The 19979-nt window shown below is 30.3% G+C and overlaps 1 protein-coding gene across 6 annotated transcripts in view; it reads left to right on the top strand.

Moving 5' to 3' along the window:
- LOC112680670 (5-hydroxytryptamine receptor 1) overlaps positions 1 to 19979 on the top strand; it is a 333709-nt gene that overhangs the window by 248198 nt on the left and 65532 nt on the right. For all 6 annotated transcript variants that reach the window (XM_025550842.1, XM_025550841.1, XM_025550838.1 and 3 more), the window contains one exon: positions 1401 to 1913. In XM_025550842.1, coding sequence (XP_025406627.1) covers positions 1401 to 1913 — 513 coding nt within the window. The remainder of the gene's footprint in view (positions 1 to 1400; positions 1914 to 19979) is intronic.

The raw sequence follows: 19979 nt of genomic DNA, 5'->3' as shown, positions 1-19979 counted from the left end.
ACCCTATTTTAGTAGCACCTATTTAATGTACAACTCAGACTTCTGATAAAATTCGATTATTCCGACTTCATTACTCGATTGGTATTTTCACAAAATTATGTATATTTATCAATACAATACAAAATGGCCATCATTTCAACAGAAAATGACCTTCTAAAAAAAAAATTATTGATTATTATATTATTATTATCTTAAATATACAATACATTTTCGATTTTCGGTGCTCCGTGAACAAACATTTTTGAGAACCACTATTATGTAGATAATATTTTTTAAATAGATTTACATATGATAAAATCGTTCTTTCGCAAACTTTTGTTAACATTTTTTTCGTTATATGGTCAACTAAATAATTTTAAAATCATAAAAATCAATGAAAAAAAAGCGTATTTAATTTATCAAAAATAGGCTTAAATATGAAGAATATAAAAAAATTAGGATAATTCACATCACTACAAATTTTACATAAAATAAAATGTTAATGCAATACATTAACATTTCCTTGTTAAAAAAATATATAATTATAATAGGTAATAAAATAAATATTTATTTTACTCCCCGAAGATGTTTTAATTGTAACTATGGAAAACAAAACGAGAACGAATTGTGGGTGTGGATCAAAATTACGTTCTATATGATTTTTTCATTAAGTGCAAAAAAACCCAATCGTATGGTTAATAAAAATCAGACATAAATTAATCTACGATTTATTTATAGATGCTTAAACGAGAACTCCGAATTAGGTCGTTACTGAATCGTTTTTAATGGCATCATTTATGCAGTATATATATTAATTATTTATTTATGCTGAATTTACTACATCTTACGATTATTTAATTACAACAATGTTTAGATCAGTACAAGGCCGGATTAAGGTGGGGATCTAGCCGAGGCGGTAGTCCCGGGGCCCTCTCGAATACCCAAGCGAAAGGAACCGAAACAATTTTAAGCCGATACACATATTTTATCATACTAAAATTAGTAGTTTTATAGACATAAATTGTATATACCTATTAATTTTATAGTTTTATAAAGCAATTGAAAATTTGTTAAAAAAATGTATCGTTCTGCGAACGTAGCGAACAGCTTTGTAAAGCATATTTTTTCAAAAAATTTCAGCTCCGGTGCTCAATAAATGCTTAATCCGGCCTTGGATCAGTCCGGTTAACTTTCAAATTAATTTTAAAAACGTTATGCTAATAAAGCAATACGATATGTCGGTAAAATATTTCACAAACGGTTTACGAGCACATAAGTGTAGAACGTTCATGTGCTTCATAAAAATACAAATCGTATCAATAGCAGTCCTATTTTTTCGACGATCCTTCGGATTAGTGTTGCAGGACGCGGCTCATAGTGACATCATTGTACTGATCGCGTTTCGCCATGTGTGTGCGCAGGTGTCGTTCGACGTACTCTCATGCACCGCGTCCATACTGAACCTGTGCATGATCAGTGTGGACCGGTACTACGCGATCACCAAGCCGCTGGAGTACGGCGTTAAGCGGACGCCGCGGCGCATGCTGGTGTGCGTGTCGCTGGTGTGGCTGGGCGCGGCGTGCATCAGCCTGCCACCCGTGCTGATACTTGGCAACGAACACTCGACCGTAGACGGGGTGCCGCACTGCACCGTGTGCCAGAACTTCGGGTACCAGATCTACGCGACGCTCGGCTCGTTCTACATACCACTCACGGTCATGATCACCGTATACTACAAGATCTTCCGGGCAGCGCGCAAAATAGTGCTGGAGGAGCGCCGGGCGCAGAGCCACCTGGAGAACAGCCACTGTTATCTGGAGATCAGCGTGAAGAACGGCGTGGGCCCGGTCGAGTCCAAGATCGCTACCTCGGCGCCGCCGGAACGCGGGCAACCAGGGCACCGGGCAAGCAGCAGCGCCAGCACCGTAACCACGGTAAGCTCCACCATCCCACCTACCCCCCACCGAGCCACCCACCAACCTATATAACTTCGAACCCCGCTCCCGTCGACTTATTCGCATACATACACTTCGGCTCCAAAAGCGCTTAATTACTTACTTGCACGACTTACGTAGCGCATCGTGAGCCCGTATCGACGACTCGCGAACGCGTGACATTTCACTGCGTGTGACTTCCATTGAACCGTCCGCGTTCATTTATTCAGTGTACGATTCGGCTGTCTAGAAAATTATAAATACCTAACTGTGTAATTTACTTATATATATATATATATTAATACGAGGTGTTTATTATCCCGTTAAGATTGTAGATTGGTTGACCGAGTTATGAAAAACAAATGAAAATTCGAGTACATCGAAACCCGCACCTGTTTGGGATATTGATTACAGATACTGCATAGGAATTAGATTTCACCAAACTGATTTCAATTTTTTTTTTTAACTCCATTTTTCTATTTATTAATCAAATATTATAATTATGTTCAGTTTACAGTTTTATGTTTGATTTTCAGATAAATAACGCCTATATGTTAATGCTGTATTGCTTATAATTGATGCACAAATCGTAACCGTTATTTTATTAAAAACCATCCACCACACTTGGTCTCGATCACCAACTAGTAATGCTTCATATTCATTTTTTAATGATCGATTTATTGCATGTTGGTCAAAAAGTACACATTCTTATACACCACTATAGTCGAGGTCGTACAGATATGTACTTTTTTTTTTTGTCTCCTTCCACAAGGTTTTGTAAGAAACCTTAATTATTATCTTCGACAATAACAAAATATAGAACTATATACCTATAAAAAACGATTTTGCAGTGTTTGATTAATTACTGTTGAAATATTTATCTTTGGTTACTAAGTAGGTATTCAAACTTTCCATCCTTATGCATATCCGAAAAATTCAGTAGTACAATTCAATGAAAATTTATCCATATTTTATTCCAAATATTCCCAAAATCAGTGAATTATTATCGATCAAAAATTCATTTTCAACTTTAATTTTTTACACTTATAGGTTTTTATTTTATCAAAACTACGTGCAAGATTAATTTGTTTTCATATCAAACACGATAGGCACGACGTGCTCAACGATTTACCAGCGATTTACCCGGTCTTGTGAATCAAATACTGACACATATCTCACGTATATTAAACGAATGAAAATTTGTTCACAATGTATTTTCCAATTCACAGTTTTTCCTTTATCAATACGATTGCCTTTCTCCCGCATAATGGACTTCACCAATAGTTCGTAACACTGCGGAAACCATTTGCAGTTCCGTCACGTTACCCGCATTTCTGATTCTGAAGATAAAAATCTTAAATTAAGTTTTTCCCATCAACACACATGTCATGCATTCAGTTTAAATCGACAAGTCATTCCATGTATGAACGCCACAGGTGTTACAATAATTTTTATCTAATCAATTTGATTTAATTCTGGACTGATCGTTCACTTGTTGAAAGACTTGTTCAAATTATATATTCTATATTATGCATAGTAAGTTTAATAAGTTTAATAAAGCAACGTGTTTTATTAAAAAATATATTTTATACTATTATGATAGAGGCGTATAGCACATATAAAAAAACACACAAAATTATAAATTAAGCAAAAAAAAAAAAAATGTTAAATATTAAATACCACATCTCATTACTTGATTTTCTTATACTTTAATTGAAGTAAAAATGTATTGGTTTTACAATGACGTTATGCGTGTTTATTTCTGTGATCAAATCTCAGTATATTTCCTGAATGGTTGGCTTACTTGGATGTTGCTGTTTCTGTAGATTGTTATTTTTAGTTACGAAGAACTTTTCTGTACTTTTTATTTGTTACATATCTATATATTTATTAATTAATTAATTTATTTTTATGTTATATCGATGCCATATGCTAATATAATGTATAATGTATCAAATACCAGTTAATAAAATTTCACTAAAAATATCATTGAACTTCTTATAAAATGAGAAATTGATATATTTAAGGTAATTTTTAAGAGATGGTTTTAAGATTTTTTTAAATTTTTTTCCAAGAAGAAGGAATAACTCTAAAAACTTCAAGTACATTTCGAATTTACTTCAGTGTATTTTAAAAACAACCCCGTTTACAATTATAGAATGTTTAACGTTAAATTTATCGTTCTGATTTTATTACATTTATCAGCTGTTACTTTTTTAGGTATATGTATTATAATGCTCTCCTTGAAATCTATTGAGATATTTCTCGTAGTGTATATCATCACTAATTTAAATAGCTCTCCTTGTAATTCTATATCGTATTATAGATTAGTTCCATTGCTATATCGTCTACTCTATATATTTTCATTAACTTTAAAACTATATTTAACTCGTCTCTTTAGATGACTCCCCCCCTTATGTATCTTGGTTATTATTCTATTGAGATTGTCTGTTTCTTCTTCATAGTATAAAATTTCAAGAGATTGTTTCCATCTTTTTGATGATTTTTCGTTGTTCAGTATGAAGTTTCCATCAATATATCCTATTTTTGGGGCTAGTTTTATTTTTCTTCTGAAAATTGTCTTAATTATGTTAAACGCTTGATCCATCCTATTATTCCTAAGTAATTGTATCACTTCTTGGCACTTTTCTTCTAATCATTCTAAACATTTCTCTCTTGCAAATTTCAATTCTCTATTAATAATATTATTTAGCTTATTATATCTCCACATTACATTATTATCTTTGACATTTTTATACTTTATTTTTTCTTCAACATTACAGTTGATAAGTCAGTACTTGAAGTAACTTCAAACTGCCGTCATAAATGCCTTTCATTTCCGTTAGTTTTGTTGCAAAACTTGCCAATGGTTGATAGTAGTGGTTACTGTTGCCCTCCGCTACCCCCTTTTAATTTTTTTTTACTATATGTAGGAGTTACTGTGGGTCTATTTTAATCCTTGACTCTACAGTGATTTTTTATTTAATAAAAATATTATTACAAAAAATTTTAGTATGAAATTTTCAATATCCATGGATACGTGGATATTGATCTTAAAACAAAAGTTTAAAGATATAATTTGCTGAAAAATTAACTTATAGATTAAAAACTACATATAATAAATTATAATACCAAATATTTATTGTTCTTGCTTGTGTGCGTGTGCTAATGTTTCAGATAAAAAATCAATGTGTAGTTTAAACATATGAGTATTACTTTTTTTATTTTTTTTCCAGAGTAGTGAACCTCGATAATAAGACTTAAAACTGTATGTTTATTCTTGTGTGTTATATATGAATGAAGGTATACTCCCAATCTTCGTTATAATATGAGAAATATCTCAAATTGTTTATTCCCACTAAGACAAATTTAAAAGACCACATTATAAACAAACGTTTTCAAACCATGTGTTTAAAAACATGGATATTTTTTAATACTTCCGATATTTTTTTTATATTTTGTATTTCTTTCCAATGTATATATGATAGTGGTGACTGATTTCTTTACAAATCCTCTCGTTTGCATTTACTGACTACATGCAAGCACTGATACGCACATGAAATAACGAAACACATTCAAATTTGGTGGTTTTTTCACAAAGGTATCAACCGACGGCAGCACAATATTAGGAAAAGGCACTCGGACGAGAGAAGAGCCATATTGCATAATACAACTTATAACTAAACATGGCGTTTTTCACGCACACATGCACATATATATAAATGTATATGGATATCGTATTATTTCGATCAAAGGCAAACGTACAGGTGTCCACAAAAACGGAATTGATAGTGCGTAATCCATTCCTGCCGAGCATATTTTTTTTCTTCCCCACCTTTTTATTATCCTTCTGCTCTCGTTCCCGTCTCGTATAAATTGTATTTGTACTTTTGTATGTATTCCATTCGAATATTTATCCTGTAGGTGGTAGCGAAAGCATCTAGGGTACGTACACGTAGTGTTTCCGCTATTGTTGTTGTTGACGTCGCTGCTGCAGCGCAAAGAGTCTCGATGAACACAACTTGACAGCCCTTAAAATTGATGAATGTTTCTTTTGGGTGGAAATCCCTATTCACGCCCTGATACCACCGCCGTACACATGTTAGCCGCGGTGTTTCTATTTCTTATTGCCGTTGGAACGTCAACGACCGGGCACGCGTGAAAGTGCTCGGCTGCCGCAAAAGCTTCTTCGGCCTTTCCGACAGCCGTCTCGCTGTCCGGGGGATACCCGGCCCGCCAGCGGACCAAAACACTAAACCCCGTACGCTTTCTGATAACGTTTCCACCCCAACAGCTTTCCGACCTTCATCCCATACCCACCACTCGCCACTTCTGCAGTTGTTTCTGCTTCGGAACAAAACGCTGCGCCACGGCTCGTCCCTTAAGATCATCGTTACGCAGTGCTCAAATTAGAAAAATTAAAGAAAGGGATTCTGTTTACTTAAAAACAAAATTGCGTCTCCAAACCTTGTTAAGCGTTATGATAACGTAATAATAGTAAGGGGACGCTAAAATTTCTAAAAATTAGAAGGGGTACTCCGTCCCACTACGTCCTCCCACGATCTGCCGTTACAGCGATCTAGACCCAGTGGGAAACCGTACGGCAATGGCGGCGCGCGTTGATGATTAGGCAGTCGATGACAAACGTTCGCTCACATCATTGCAACAGTCAGAGAAATATTATCACATTGTCGTCTTATTGGCAGTCACTAAATACGGCAGCCGTGTGACAGCGATGGTAAGTAGGACAAATAGTTAAAAAAATCAATGGGTAACGAACATTGTTCCCAGTACTTATCGTTCACATCTAGAAGAAATAAATTTCTGAATGTTTCGATGCAATTAGGTCAACGGATGAAAATCAGAACACTTTAAATCTATATCAGTATAGTTATTCCGCAGTACGTAGATTATGAAAACGCGAAAATTGATTTCGATCGAACGGTACACAGACTGTAGAATTTTCTTTATGTTTATAGAAATTTTCAAATATTATCAAGAATACACTTAAATATAACGTAGAATAATGTACTTTTCAATTATTGAGATTTATTAATTTAATGTTAACATATCTTTCTTTTTTTTTTTTTAAAAAAAACATAAAAATGAAAAAAGAACATTTTAAGTTGTTAAAATATAGTGATATGGGTTAAATATAAATTGACACAGTTTTTGTGATTTGAAGGCATTTTTAATTTTTCAAATGTTTAGATTATTTTTTTACTATGATTTTTCTTTTATATTTATGTGGTTTCCTAAACCCCTCTACATTAACATGATTATTATTATTAACGTTCATCCATTCATTGATTTGGTATAGGACGTATATACAGTTTAATATGGTTACGCGAAAAATATTGTTTCGTATTTATATTGTGTTCTATATTTAACTATGAAAATAACTTTTAAAGTTGTTATTAGATGATACCTAGTCTATTCGTGTACACTATTTTTGAACCTCTTCAAATATTCTATAAGTTTGTTAACAGCCATGAATTATTGATGTTCAAAAATGTAAACGTACATATTACATATATATTTGACTTTGTAATCGATAACCATTTCACTTTAGATAAAACCAGAGTATAGGAGCGAAGGCTTTAATCATCGTACATCATTAGTTATTCAACAATCTAGATAGTTTGTACTCTAATGTGTGTACATTGTATTTTAATCGCTTGCGGAACAAATTTTAATACTAAAATTTTCAAAACGATTGCGTGATAGTTTTCGAATACAAACACATTGGAGTGTCAATATTAACTGAGAGGTACTTTATTAAAAATGTCGACCAATTATCTTCAATCACGATAAATATCGTAATTTTGGTTAGTATAAAAATCCATATTATTTATAACCTCATGGCTGTATATAGCAGCTATACAGGAATAAGATCCAGTATCCACAAAACGGAAGCCTCACATGCCACATGCAACGGACGCATATGCAAACGTCGGCGTCAAAAACAAAACAAATACATTCGTCGTCAGGCTAGAATCTGATTGAAATATCAGCTTTTTCTATATTAGGTTATACTTATTATTGGTACAATAGAAAAATAGCAATAGAAATATTGTTTAAGTATGTATAGAAGATCACGATATTATTGACATATCGAACGATTTTACCAATAGTCAATATTAATCGAAAAATTTTATCAATGAAAATGTGGGCGGTCGGTAGGGCCACATTTTATGTACCTGCTTCGTATAAAATATTTGTTTATATTTTACTACCCGGAAATTTGGCCACAAATTAAATCTATATTTTTAAAGTGTACCCGGAGATTGGGCCATAAATGAACAGCATAAAAATATACGAATATACAATGTTTATTAACTAATAATTATTTTTATAATTCCTAAAATACAATAATTTTTTTTTTTTTAATAATGCCATATGCAGGTTTCATAAATTGAATATAATATAATAATAATATAATACTTTATAATATAAAAAACATGGCCAACGAATTTTGCCACATTGACTCTGGTGAGCATAAGAAAATTTATAATTATTATAAATTAATAATATTTTTCCTAACTTATTCGTTATAATTTCCAATAATTCCATTTTACTCGTATATTACCGAACCAACATATATTACTAAACGTGGATCGCATAGTTTGCAATCAACTTAACGATCGCGACGTTCTATAATCTTTGTAAAATACACTTTTAAGCTATTTTTATCCATTTAATATAATGAGACTATAGCAGCCCCTGATAATTCTATATAATTTCGTTACATTTTGATAAGACACACGGTCCCTACGATTAAAATTTCGTGTACACTGTTAGGTATTGTAGCAATATTTATATATGACGTATTAATTTTAATAGTGGCCCAATTACCGTATACCTTTTTGTAAAAAGGTTAATTGTGGCCCAATTCCTAGGCGCCCGAAAATGTATCGATATACCTGATAAAGATGTCGATATATTCATCGATGTATCGTTGAAATCCTTTCATTCACCACGACGTGCGACGATATGTTAATACGAATGACGTTCTCAGAGTCAGCCGATGAATCGTTCCATACTTTTATCAATCAGGTTTGCATAAGATATACATTTTTTCACGAACGTTAGTCCGCGTTTGCATCCCAGCTCTTTTGAACACGCTTTTATGTGCTCTTGTCATGTTTAACGGTGAACATTTATCGGCAACGAAAAGCAACAATAAGCGTTATAATATTAATTTTATTATGACTACAACGACGATAACGGTGAAGCACCCCACTCATACGGTTGGCGACGGTGCTGATGGGGGGTGAATATACAGGTTACGTTGTGCTTGGTCCCAGATCAGCGATTTTATATACCAATATGTGAAACGGTATAAACGGTAAACTGGATTTCTATCCCTTCGAGGATTCATATCCTTCATCCCTTACTTGTCTTTCTGCGTAAAACGTTTTTACTGTGCGCTATAGACAGTCAGCAGGTCGAAGTAACACCGAACTACACATATAGCCGTGTATTAGTTTTTCTCTCGCCCAAATCAAAAACAATGTGTTTTTATTATTATTTATTTTCTTTTATTATCTCAGAGAAATGTTGTATTACGCTCTATAATATGATTCTCGATGCACGTAATATCCTCGAAATAAATTTGGGAATATTTCTTATAGTATGCTTCACAACTGCTTTCTTCATACACGGCGATAATTTAACTATATTTTTAATCAAATGTATGCATACAAATTATAACATTTATTAGGTAAAATAAGTTTGATTAATCAGTGATTCTACGATAGATAACTGAGTGACATTATGTAATCATCTAAATTCATGTTAAAGATGCTTATTTTTTAATAACAATATAACATATAGTATTCCAATTATTGGTAGGTATATTATTTAAAACATTTAAGTGTCCGTTAGTTTATTCTACCTAGTTACGTTGTCATAATTTATGACTCATAAATCATAAATTTAACATTAGGCTTAAAATGTTTTTTTTTTTCTAAATTGTAATGTTTCTACGTATGTTTTACCACTAAAAATTATAAAATCCTTCTTTATTTAATTACTTTTCTCGAATTAAAAACGTTATAATCTCACATTTAAAATACAATATAATACTTATTCGTTTTATTAAAAAAACAAAAAAATCTTAATATTGTAACAGATAAACTAAGTGAATACGCAATAATCTAAATAATCCAAGGAAGAAACTAAATATTTATTTGAATAATTAATGGACAAAAGCTATTTTACAGAAACACTATAAATAATTATTGACATATAAAGAAAAAAAGAAAAACACTCATAGAAATATAAATATAAATCAAATATACATGTATATAAATAGGATACCTAATCATAAAAAATAAAAATAATAGATTCAATTATCAGAGACAGACGATTATTTATTCGTATGAGGAAAACCAATCATACATAACTATATTTTATGTGAATACCATACGTCAAAGTTTATCTTAAAAGCTTATAAAATAATAAGATATAAATCATACCCATGATATCGCATCCATTGATCCGTGATACTTAGGAGACATAAAAAGGATAATAACCCTGCAGTCGCAACTTTTCGTATTGTTGTTGAAATATGTTTTATTCAAACGCATAATCACGTCTTAGTTTATGTTCCCTTTTACAAGCGATATCGATATTTCAGTATTAATTGATAAACAAAATCATAGGCTTAGCGTTATTAAGATTCCAATGGATTTTAAGTATAATACTATATTTAATTTATTTACACTCTGATGTAGCTTATTGTTATACGAAATGCAATCCACAATGTCATATTAGTGTTATAGTTTATTTTTCAAAAACAATTGGAAAGTTTTGTACCTCAAGTATCCCCTCTGTGCGTACAAAACTAATCTGATGATCTTTATCAGCCATATCTAATGAAATTGACGGGTTTTGATAAACATGATATTAACTGAATTCATACCAAGAAATTTTGTATTTATTATGAATATATTAACAAATTTTGTCTATATGTAATAGTTTAAATATTGGAATTGACCAAGTAACCAAACTTTTTATTAAATTTTGTCTTTATGCATTATTTATATATTTTATGTCGTAAACATATGTTTTGCCATTTTATTGTCATAAATCTCAAACCGGTCATTGATTGATGGCGATAAAATACAAGCCACCTTTCTGTAAACGGCATGGCCGCTTTTCCATAAAGCCGAAAATAAGAAACCCGAGGAAAATAATACTTGATGAAAATAACCTTTTAATACATATAGATACAACGAGGATCGGGATATTGTTAACTGTTATTTCATCAAAAGCGTTATTTTCTTTGGAATTTTACGTTTCTAACTATATTTTCTGGCTTGGGTATTTTTTTTATCTATTTTCTCCTCCGTCGTTTCGTGTACTATATAAAATACTACCGTAAAAGTATACCCTCAGATCAATTTAAATTTAGTTTACATGTGTATATATATATATATATATATATATATTATACTTTAATTTCACTGCATTGAACACATAATAAATAATCCGTATGGTCAATGTAGGTACGCTTTTAGAATAAATTCTAGAATATAAAATGTACGCCTGATTTATTAAAATTTTCCAAATTTCATTTTTACTAGTAATGATTTCTGTTGTAAATTAAATCAATTGAATCTATTAATTTTTTTTTTTTATGACATTAGTCTACATATTATTTATAAACGCATCATCGCATAATACAAATTTAAATTTATACGTTTTATTTACTTTTGAATTACATATGACTGTTATTAATAAATTGCATAAAAATATCCAAATTAAACAGATATGGTTTTAATTTAATTTTCATCTTTTCGGAGCAATCGAACAATATATCGAACATTTATATTACGTTAATTTACTGTTATCTACTATAAAAAACACACGCGCATTGGAAGTTGTTCGGTCTGATATTCCAGTTCTTGTTTATCTGTAAAATTATCATACATTATGGGGCCACTCCACGATTATCAACTTATTTTTAAGTATTTTTGCTTGTCGATAGGCGTCTTGTATCGGAAAAAAGGTTTGTGTAAAACGCATGCCGCTCATCACACTTTTCAATAAAGCGTTGATACCATTAGTTTTGTATTTGCCTTAACAGAAGTGATAAAAACCCTTTAGTTGTATTTATTATGTAAGTACTCATATAATGATCATGAGTGTAACATTATGTCGTAGGAGCATTATAATTAATATTATTAAACCGGCCAAACTAACAAGTGTAATATGGTGTTAAAGTATATGTCATACACATGCTCCCACGTGCTAATTAAGATAAATTCAACTCAATACTTAAATTTAATCGATAATACTCGTTATCGTGCTACGAAGACGTGCGGGAACAGCTCCTTGGATTTCAACGGTTTAAGTTCGGTATATTGTAAGTAACTGCCAGATGAAAAATCCCTGGTCGAGGTCACCGATTTTGCGTAGGATTTAACTGCACCGGGACTTTGTGTTGTCCGGAAGTCATAATCACGAATCTCTAAGTTTCCGGGTAGCGTTACGAAATCGGATTTGCATTAAAAAAAAAAAAATTATTTTCGGTTCGGTTATTTTAGTCTAGTATTTACGTCGTAAGTCAATGAGATTGAACGCTTCCTTACGGTGAGGTCAGCTGTTTTTTTTTTTTTTTGGTCACTAATAACGTGAGTATTTGTTTATCCGCCCCGTGTTTTTAAAAGTAATACAAACCACGTTTGATAAAAAGCTAATAAAAACACAGCGTAATAAATTTATTCCAATGATACCGTATTATTTCGAAGTCTACGAAATAAAATGGTAATCATTAGGGTTTGGAATTCAGTTGGGAATAAATTAAAAAATAAATTTAATTGAAACCAAATTTTTTAAAATATTATAGATATATGTATAAAAAAATTACTAGCACAAATCATTTTTAACAAAAACTCGGGTGGGGGATTACCATAATAAAACATACATATAAAAGGACACACAACAAAAGCGTATTTGTAGCGTACCTATGTGCGGTGAATATTTTGCAGTAAATAACATGAAATGTCCAGCTTAAACATCAAGCGAAAAAAAAATGAATTTTTACACAACTCATATGGGTATACATTTTCTGTAACAGCGTGTGGGCGTATGACATGGTCGAATACACAAGGGAGTGAAATAAAGGGGCCGTTATTTAAAAGAAAAATGCTGAAGAAAATATTCTATGAATTTATAATATTCTAAACCTGGGACACTGGAAAATATGGATGGAAAATGAATACGGTTGTTCGGAAAACGTTCAATGGACCAAATATCCACATAATATGCCTGAAATCCAAAATATTGAAACGGATTAGGCGCGTGTGTTTAGGGTCGGTTCGAGATAAGGTAAATATGGGAAAGGCAGTGAACGTTAAACTGAATTTAGAAACAAACGGATAGTGAAGTATAAGCATGTCAGAATTGGATACGTGACAATACAATTGGGGAAATGGATAAAACGTATTCTCGCAGCGATCAATCACACGTCTGAGACGTTTTAGCCAACACGTGGCGAGACGTTGAAATATAGTCTGCACACAAGCATATTTTGATCCCTTTTGCAATGATATCGTCATACAATCTTATTTGAATTTTCGTTGAAAATATTTTTCACTGGCATTAGCGGATACAAGAACTAATCCTACAATTCTACATTAATTTAATTTGATTGCCTTCGGTTTTTCAGCAATTATTCTGTATTTCAAATAATAGTGACGAAGTCTCGCAGTTTTTGAAACTGCAACTATATACTATTAAAAAAAAAAAAGGTTTTCTGTTCATTTTCCGTTAATCGAAAATCGAAAAAGGTCTTAAACATTTTTGATAATGAATTTTTCATCGCGATCCGATCCATGAAGTGCAATGATGACAAGATATGACGCTCAAGAGAAAATATAATAATTTTCAAGTTTCTCTCGAAAATGTCCGCAATGTTTTCCAAAAAAATGCCCTCGTTTTTTGTTCATCAACTTGACCATTAGTTTAATATTATATTTATTAAAATATTTTTTTACGCCTATGTAATATGTATAATATGTTTCCATTTATCGATGTACGTATTTCTATCTGAACAGAAAATCTTATGAAGTATAACTGTTATTATTATTCTAAAAAATATATTTTTCGTTATAGTCAACGAATTATGTTAATTAACAACGGTTAAAATCTCATACATGAATTAATTTTAATATTTCTTTAAGCATCAAATCTCAATTTGCTCGTTCTTTTTTGTTAATATTATCGTTATACCATATAAAAATTGATTAATTTTAGTAAAAAAAAAAAAAAAATGTATTCAAAGCAATTATTGAACACCATTTTTAGGGATTTTATTTATTTTTATTTGAGTCTATTATGCAAAACATAAAAACATTTTATCCTTTATATATCGTGCAAAAACTAATTGATTATGAACATATGAATTTCCTACTACCTCCTATTAGTTTTCAATATTCAGTTTACGCATTATTTTAAACATGGATTTTGTTTAAATTCTATATTATACTAATAGAAACTGAGTTCACATGAGCTATTTCGCCCAAGCTATTTTCATTGATTATTTAAAATAATATAACAACTGAATAACATTATAACATTATACTATAATAACGAAAATTCTTTATACATGGGAGACTCAAACAACGAGTTACATCATATCTTGTATATTTCTATATTTTATATTGATAAAAATAACTTATTTTTTCTTTCTTTCTTCAAAAGCGTATACCTATACGATCATTTCATTTGCGATCGGAAATATCATTGTGGTATGTACACGTGGTTTTATGAAAGTATATTATTGAAAATCTTGTGTTCGATTATTTAATACGTTCAAAGAATCGGCTTCGTATGAATTTCAAATCTAGATTTAGCCGATTCTAGATGTATGTTAATCTCAAACGGTTTATATGCATGGATTGAATACCTCGTACTCATTACCCTCGACACCAATGCAACATTTCATTCATTGCTTCAGCCGGATGTTCCGCATAAACCCAATCATTCATTTTCAATTAGGATTTACCTACTTTTAATTCGTTTATACCTTAATGTTCTGAAATTGAAAAAATCTGATTTTACACTTTATCCTTTTATGTTTTTGATTACATAAAATATCAGTATATATTATTCGAATATAATTTAACCTAATTCTTTTTTTCTAAAACGGTTTTTTATAACAATATTTTAAATATGAGGTTAAACAAATCTAAACAATTTCAATTTTAAATTTATAGAAAGCCGACAAACAGAATACGTTTAAAACAATACTTCATATTACGTATTATTTTAATCGTATATTTGAACGTATTAATAATTTTAATTTATGTCCATTATCTCGATATTGGGACTTAGGAAAATTAATAAATTATGTCTAATAGGAATTCCAGCAAGGGAGTCTGAAACTACAATCTGATACAAGTCAATTCATCACCATCTTGTAACCAAATGTAGTGTTGGTGTTTTAATGATTGATTTTATATCATTAGCATTATTTGGATTAATCACGAAATTACACGACCCATTGAATTCGAACCAATATGCGGTTACTGTCGACAGTCATATCGAATCCACACCCAAACATTGAAGGTTTTAGTCGAAACAATGTTTCACGTAACTTTAATAATTTCAAATAACGTGAGTTACATAATTAAAGTAAAATTACAATAGTACTCATAAGACTACTTTTTTTCTTATCTATTAATATAAAATTTAAATGTTCATGTTTTCTTAGCATTTTTTACGAAAATACGAGTATAAATTAATTAATTTTTGTTTGATAACCAATATAAAAAATTTTAAAAAAAAAGGTTTTTCTTTAAAATCTAATATAGGTTAAAAAGAAAATATTGAGCTTCATTCAAAAAAAATTATGATTGTTCAATTGTTAAATTTTGGAAAAATTATAAAAATCATTAAAATTCGCTACATTTTTGTACCTAGTCAAAAGTTTATAAAATGTTTAATTTTTATACTTAACACTTGCAATCTTAATATATATATATATATATATATATATATGTTATAATATAATTGTTTTTGAAATTAAGCTTAATATTTTCTTTTTAAGCTATAATAGATTTTTAAGAAAACCGTTTTTTTTTAAAAAAATTTTCAATATTTGTTGTCAAACAGAAAAGCATTCAAAATTGAAACACAAACAATACGACGACTATGGGATTCGAAATAATATTGAATGTAAGTTAATTTTTTCGCTGAACGTTAAACAAAGATTAATTTATTATGTAAAAAAAAAATCGTTATCCCCAATATTAATAAATCAATTATGTTTTTGTGCGTCCACTTCGTATGTATTTATATATAATTTTGTTGGAATGAATGTCAAGAATGATTTTCACAAAAATTGTTCAATAGAGCATAAAGTAGGGATGAAATTTCAAAAGCTTTTGACGACCGATGATTAATTGATTGACACGAAGGGCTAAATATTAACATTTCTGTTCCAGAGTAGGTATTTAATAACAGTACACGAGCCCCCTGTGTACGTGCCTGAAGTAAAAGCAACTTGACGGTATAATTTATAAGCCCACTTTTTATCTTATATCGTATGGCAGCTGTAATCCGAATTATACACATTTCATCGTTATTTCAGTTAAGATTACACGTTTCTATGCCGATCTACGAGTATCGAGTAGTTTACTGACAACTATGTATAAATTACATTATATTTTTTTATCACATATTATTTATATTTTCAACTTTTTTATTGCATAAGTGCAACATTGTTATAAATGTTTTGTGAATAGTTTCAAACGTAATTTACATGTTCTACAAAGTTATACATGTACATTTTTTGTTTTTTTTTTTTCTGATACCTCTGCAAAACAAAATGAACAAGAAAAAAAGATAACATGAACAGAGACAAATACTTGTATATATGCACGAATTGAGACCAACTAAAACAATGAAAATGTTCACACACTACTATTGTAAAATGAGACCATCAATGTGCCTGAAATGTCAACATGCTCTAGAAGTCATCATTAACTAAAAAATTTAGTTGAACATATTTTTTTCATGTTTTTTTTTAGCCTTATTATAAATTTTGCAAATATTTTTATTGGTTTTTTTTTTACTGTCCATTTGATCATTTTTGACATTTGCTTTTCCCTGTTTTATTGATTATTCAACGGTGCCATATGGGACATCTATATTCACGTTTATTGTTCTTACGTCTGGAATATAATACACATTTTTATTTTTTTTTTTTTATGTTTCATTCGGTGTATAGGTTAATTTATCTTTAAGATAGAAGCGTAAAGTGTCATAAAATATTTTATGAGTATCTGCCATTTTTCCCAGTTTTAACCTTCACTCGTCGTTCGGTAAAGCAATTATTTTAAAAATTGAACATTAATGTACTTTGTTTAAGTGTAACGATAATATTCAGGTTCCAATTTTTAATCTTCCAATTTAAAATTAGTATAAATACTACATATTTTATCAGCACTTCATAGTGCAGTTGATATATATATATATAATATATGTTTATACAGTTTAAAACGCTAACCTAACCGAGAAGACTTTATTTTTGAGTAAAGACCTACAATTTGAATTCTGTTTTTTAGTTGGTTTTTATTAAATAAAAATACACATTTTTTATGATCTTCGATTTTTTTTTTTTTAATTTAACTAGACAGGCGCATAGGTAGTACATTTTTTTTTCTTAAATAGCAACCACTTATTATAACCACTAATTATTTTTCGCCTAATTTTTTAGTGAATTTTGGTAACTTGACCAATTTCCTTAGTCCAAAATTGACCAAGCGATTATAGCAATTTAAAAAAATAATAGTAAAATGCGCAGAATTTTCAGTATTTTTACTGTAGTTCTTAAAATAATTGTTTTAGTATTTTTCAGACTTAACATTTTTACCCCTATTAATTAAAGTGAAATTTAAACGTTATTACAATTTTAACCACTATTTATTAATTTCACTTAAATTTGTGCAAGAATTATTATACCTACATTATAAAAACCGTAAATAAGTATATTATTTATTTCGTTACATTAAATAAGTGTTTTTAATTAGAGTTTAGACACTATATTTATATATAACACCATTTGCATGCCAATAAAAGTAAAAATAAAATAAAATTTAGGTTCTAAAGGACTTAAGTTTAAAAAAAAACAGTGCACCGCCACTTGTACAGTAAAAACTATTAAAACAATCACTTATAGGATTAAAAGCTCGACTTAATAATCGTAATGGGATTTGTGTTAAGGATACCAAGATTAGGGAATCTTGAAATTACATACTATTCATACTATTACGAGTATGTTGGGTGCTCTTAGGATCCTTCTGAAATTCTATATTATTTATCCTTATCGATCATCATAATACTATATACGTTCTGAAAATTATAAATTCTTCCTATTTCATATGATTTATGTAAGTTTAGCGCATTTTTTATTGTAGTTTAAATTCATGCGTTTAATTTTGTTTATCCGAGGTTCAAATCATTATGTGACAACATACACGTGTAACGAAGTAATATGAACTCAATACACTATGTAATAAAATTCACATAAAAAGTGGTGAATTCAAATCACCGTGTATATCAGAATATATCGTATCAAAATGTAAAATACATGCATACAACCATAAAGAAAATATTACACAGATAAATTTTAATATAAAACGGTTCTTTGAAAGAGAGGTAGAAATTCATAGACTACAAATTGATTATACAAAAAAAAAATCGCCCACAGTTACCTAATGGACAAAGAGGTTAGTAATCCTACTGAGTATCAAAGTCGGTACTACTTATATATAGTATATAAAAAACATACTAACTGAACGCCTAAACTACCAGCTTCAGAAAAAAAAAGCCTATCTCCCAGAATATATTTGCACATCACTCAACAACTGTCAAGAACCTAGAAAATCAATAAGCAAATCTATCATATCATCAAAATTATTTAATAACATTTCAACAAAACAATATTTAAATGGCCAATGCTGCCGAGTGTTATTTTAATATAAAAAAAAATAATTATAATTAAGTATTGGATGAAAAAATTATTTGCGTATACTATAGATACCCTATAGACAAAATGAAATAACGTCAGAATTAATCAAATATTATTTTTATGATAAAAATATACATAAAATTAAAAAATTAAATAATTTTATAAATTATATTATTCTCGGTATTTATTATCTCTATTATTGGTACAGTTAGCATACTGTAAACAGTAAAGAGTTGTATCAAGTGGTCAATTATGAACTCATTTATAAGTATAATATACATTATACAACATTTAATAGCAAGAAATAAAATATTAAATTTCTAAATGATGATAATTTCTGTCAAACGATTCAATATTAAAATACCCAGTGAAATTATAAAAAACACATGATACGAATAACGTAAAAATACATTTTTTTTCAAGATCGTATGATTTTGATCACATTTATCAATTAAGAGTAATTGAAACGAAAAATATGGTGCTTTTAGTGCCATTCACTCGAAAGCATATAAATCAATGAATGTAGCTCAATAATAGTTAAAAACATTGAGTTACAAAATTGTTGAATAGATGAGATTCACAGTATTAAATCTCGTTCAAGTAAAAAACAATTAATACCATTATTAACAGTACGCGATCCGATTCGTATGTTAATCTATTTCACTTCTCGGCGAAACGATTTAGCGCGAGGGATATTGGGGGTCTTAGCACGGCTTATTGAAATCTAGTAATCCTAGAAGCGCACGCCTAAGGATGGTTTCACTTGATCCGGAATCCCTGATAACCGTATTAAACAACCGTACGAAAACGATGTAAACGATAAACCGAAAGCATCTCCGAGTTTTTTGTCGAGTGACAACGTTTATTCGAAAACCGTAAAAAGTTCTGTTTTCGGTTCACCGAAAAATGTTTCGAAGCGGGTGTTTACCATGATTCGCACGGGCGAGACGATATACGATCGGTCGGAACATAAAGGAGAAGAGGAGAAAAACTCACTCGTAACATCACGAGCCGGGCGCGAACCGTCACAGGTTCGGACTCGAAACCGCGACGAAAACAGTCTCTTGGTCGGGAAACTGATC

Source organism: Sipha flava, unplaced genomic scaffold (genome assembly GCF_003268045.1).
Source record: "Sipha flava isolate LNK unplaced genomic scaffold, YSA_version1 179_pilon_pilon, whole genome shotgun sequence".
In the NCBI taxonomy this organism is placed as follows: Eukaryota; Metazoa; Arthropoda; class Insecta; order Hemiptera; family Aphididae; genus Sipha; species Sipha flava.
This window is presented reverse-complemented; position numbering and strand designations above follow the sequence as displayed.